This window comes from Chenopodium album, chromosome 18 (assembly GCF_948465745.1).
Source record: "Chenopodium album chromosome 18, dcCheAlbu1.1, whole genome shotgun sequence".
NCBI classification, from domain to species: domain Eukaryota; kingdom Viridiplantae; phylum Streptophyta; class Magnoliopsida; order Caryophyllales; family Amaranthaceae; genus Chenopodium; species Chenopodium album.
Window position 1 is genome coordinate 31,200,097 of NC_137851.1, and position 4,094 is coordinate 31,204,190.

At 37.0% G+C, this 4,094-nt stretch overlaps 1 protein-coding gene across 1 annotated transcript; it reads left to right on the forward strand.

The window, feature by feature from the left end:
• The first annotated feature begins 412 nt into the window (after positions 1-412).
• On the forward strand, positions 413-3,876 carry LOC145590777 (U-box domain-containing protein 40-like). Its single transcript, XM_081647174.1, has 2 exons — positions 413-1,402; positions 2,770-3,876. Exons 1-2 carry the CDS (start codon positions 623-625, stop codon positions 3,547-3,549), a joined length of 1,560 nt encoding a protein of 519 aa, XP_081503300.1. The 5' UTR covers positions 413-622; the 3' UTR covers positions 3,550-3,876.
• Positions 3,877-4,094: the final 218 nt, after the last annotated feature.

Here is a 4,094-nt window from a genome sequence, read left to right on the forward strand (position 1 = left end):
TAAATTTTCACATAAGCAAAATTAGTGAATAAGGTTTAGGATTTAAATTTAAGCATCACATAAAATAAATAAAACAACAAAAGATAACTTTAAGTTAAAATTAAAAAATTATCTTATGATATTAGGAATTTTATACACATATTTAATGAATGATATTCATAATTTTACAAAATTTTAAATTAAATAAAATGATTTACTAGAACCGTACATCGCACGGGCTTACATCTAGTCTATATTGTAAATGTGGTATGACTTATAATTATAAAATATTTTTGCTATTCAAAACAAAAATAAAATAACTGTTGGTTACTCGTAATCTCGAATTACGCAATCAACAACTATTGTTCTCTTGCTTGCTTTATTCATTCTCAACGTTACTCTCACAAGTCAGTAGTCAGTAGTCAGTAGTCACTGCTACTACTCACCACTCCCCTGTTCTTCTTCCTCAACCTCTCTCCTCCCTTCAAACTTTTCCGCCTTTCGAATATATTCTCCCGCAATTTCGCAAACAATTCATCTTTTTCTTTTTATCATCTCTTCAACTTCCAAATCCAACTGCAAAAATACCTTCAATTATAATCCAACAAATTCCAGAAAAAAAACCAAAAAAATTCTCACAAAAATGGGTAGTGGAAAGCATCGATGGAAAATCTCAATCTACAGATCAACATCAACACCAACCAAACCCGAAATCCGACCCGATAAACCCCCAACTGAGTTCATCTGCCCGATTTCCGGGTCATTCATGGCTGACCCGGTAATCGTCTCAACGGGTCAAACATTTGAGCGAGCTTGTGTTACCGCCTGCAAAAATCTAGGGTTTACACCCACTCTAAATGACGGTTCTACCCCCGATTTCTCCATGGTTATCCCCAATTTAGCTCTCAAAACCTCCATTTTCAACTGGGCTAAGCTTTCTCTCTCCTCCCCACCAAAACCCCTCGAACTCGCCGATGCTCTGAAGCTTCTAGAATCGTTAATGGCGGAAACGAAGCAAAATGGGGAGATTTCGGGTGAGTTGTTACGGAGAGTTGATGAGAACCCGGGTTCGAATCTTCTAGAACACTCTGAAAGTGAATTAACTCGGAGGCAAACTCGGTTCGACTCGGGTGAATCGCTTTCGGGGTCTTTTAGAAGGACCCCGTTCGTGCTCGCGACTCGGCCCAGTTGCTACTCTTCTTGCTCATCGAGCTCTGAGTTTGATTTAACAGAGTCTGGTTCGTGCGTTGATGAGGGATACGTATCGAAGCTTAGGAGTCAGCACGTATATGAGCAAGAGGAAGGTTTGGTTGCGTTGAGGAAGACTACTAGAAGTAGTGTGGAGTCTCGTGTTAGTCTGTGTACTCCGCGGCTTCTGTCTGCTCTTCGGTCTTTGATCACGTCAAAGTATACTGACATTCAGGTAAGTGAAGCATATATATGTACGGTCTCGAATTGATTGTCACGTTGATATTTTGATTTAAATTAGTAATGCGATAGCTAAACCCGGACAGGTTACTTGAAATTATGATTTTTCATCGAATTTTCGGTATTGTGTTGTTTAGTGAGTTGAAAATGTATGTTGGTCAATGTTGAGATTTTTCAATATTTTTGTAGTCAAAATCTTTATAATCATTTATGTCTACTCTTCAAGGTGACTTATTCTTTAGTTAATTTCCGAGATTAACATCTATATATATGAAGATTATGTTGTTTTTATACATAAAATTTATGTCTATGTGGGAAGCTAACATAAAAACTATGATTATGTGGGCATTGACGTAAAAACTACTCCGTATGATTGTATATCAAGTATAGCACAAATGTATATTTTTGAATAATATGATCGATCTTTTTCTGAGTTAAAAGAAAAAAAAAAAAAAAGAAATCTAGTTTTATCACGAAAATGCCACTTGATTTGCGCTTAATACAGGATTAATGGGACATTTCTCCTCTTGACTCATAATAATTAGGATTTCTACATTGATCTTGAATAGTTGTCTTTGCAACCCAGTCATTTCATAATTGCTCTAAAGGAGTTGTCAATGAACATGGTAATGGTGTATTCATTCTGTTGTTCTTTCCATCAACTGATTTATGTATAGGTAAATCATGATCCAGTTTCGTTTTATGGGAGCAAATTTGTTACAAATTTCCAATATATGTTAAATTTAAACTAAAAGAAGAGTACTTGAGTTTTGTTTGTCATATGTTCTAGTAAAGAAGTGGAAGAATTCAAGACTGGTTACTGACAGTTTGATATATGATTGTATAAATTCTTTGGGAGGTTATTGTTATTGAGATTGTCTGGGTGTTCTACTTCAGCATGAGTGACAATATATGAGAAATAGTCCTTTTACAAAGCATTATTGACTGGGATGTAGCCAAGTAGATAGTAAAATCATTAAGTTATGACAATTTTTATGATTAGAAGTTTAGAACCAGACCTGATGTCTGAGCATTATGCCTTTTAGTATAAGATGGCATTTCCTTTGGCCTTGAGTGAAAGCTACAAATTTGAGGTTTGGTAAGCAGTTAGGTAAAATAGAAAAAAACTTCTACCCTTACCCACCTCGGATGTGTGCATGCAGGACAGTTTGTGTTGTACCCATTTTCTCATAGACTTTCTACGAGAAATGGTTAAATCTTTTAACTAGTTTATCTAATCTTGTAATATAGTGAGTATGCTGTTGATTATTGCAAGTTTGATTGTTTGTAATAGAAATTTTGCATAAATAATGCTAAAAACTTTGCTACTTCGTATAATTTCTCACTTCACAAAATTTTTAGGTGAACTCGGTAGCAATATTGGTCAATTTGTCCCTAGAAAAAGTTAACAAAGTAAAGATTGTAAGAGCTGGGTTTGTTCCCCCTCTGATTGATGTGTTAAGGGGGAGATCCCCCGAGGCCCAAGAACATGCTTGTGGTGCACTCTTTAGCTTAGCCCTTGATGATGGAAATAAAACTGCAATAGGAGTTCTTGGTGCATTACAACCATTGGTTCATATGTTGATGAGGTCAGAGAGTGAACGAGCGAGGCATGATGCGGCTTTGGCTTTGTACCATCTCTCATTGGTCCAGAGCAACCGATTAAAACTGGTCAAATTTGGGTCAGTTCAACTACTACTTGGCATGGTAAAGTCGGGTCAAATGCCAGGGCGTGCCTTAATAATATTATGCAACTTGGGGGCTTGTAATGAGGGAAGGGCTGCTATGCTAGATGCTGGTGCAGTTGAGTTCTTGATAGAGTTGCTAAGGAAGGGTGAATTTGACTCAGAGTCAACTCAGGAGAGCTGTGTTGCTGCACTATATGCATTGGGTCATGGAGGGGGTTTGAGATTCCGAGGATTGGCTAAGGTGGCTGGGGCAATGGACGTGCTTAAGGACGTTATTGAAAAGAGTAATCGTGAACGGGCAAAGGAAAAGGCAAGACGGATTATCGAGCTGTTAAAAGCAAAGGAGGAAGAGGAAGAAGAAGTCGACTGGGAGAAAGTGCTGGAGACAGGGTTCCAAAGTCGAGCCCTTACTCGACCAGGAGGTCAATCATGCAGGAATTCTACCGAGTTTTGACTGCTTTCTTGTTCTGGTTGTGTTCATATTTTGGGGTGCTTTTAAATCCTGCAGGGTGTTTTGGCTATCTTGACATTATCTAATTCTAAGGTGTAAATAATGGTTAAATTAAAATCAGTACAGAAATGGAGTTCAGATGATGGTTTCATGAATCACGAGGCGTGTTTTATGTAAATTAAATTAAATGGTCGTTAATGACCCTGTTTTTGATTCTTTCCTAAGCTATCTAAAGGTTTCTGAACTCCAGAAATTGCAACATTGAATTGGCTGTCAACTTTTTAGTTTGTAATACAGCTCAATTAGCAGGGAAACAGGTATTTGCTGTGAGATGTGAGCAAAAACAAGTTGCTTACAATTATTTCAGTCTGCTTTTTTTCCTCCTGTTGTTTTCACGTGGTTGGTAACACTTTTTAGTCCCTTTATCTTTTTGTTTGGTAATTGATTAAAAGTGTTACATTGTGTAGTTTGTTTATCTATTTATTATTTTTTTTAATTTTAATGCTGGCACCATCCTCACGAGTGCCGTTTAATGATAACAAGATTAA

Excerpts from the sequence above, each read along its gene's own strand:
- LOC145590777 (XM_081647174.1), top strand. The coding sequence starts at position 623 with ATGGGTAGTGGAAAGCATCGATGGAAAATCTCAATCTACAGATCAACA. Across the intron at positions 1,403-2,769 it reads CAAAGTATACTGACATTCAG|GTGAACTCGGTAGCAATATT; the intron begins GTAAGTGAAGCA and ends CAAAATTTTTAG.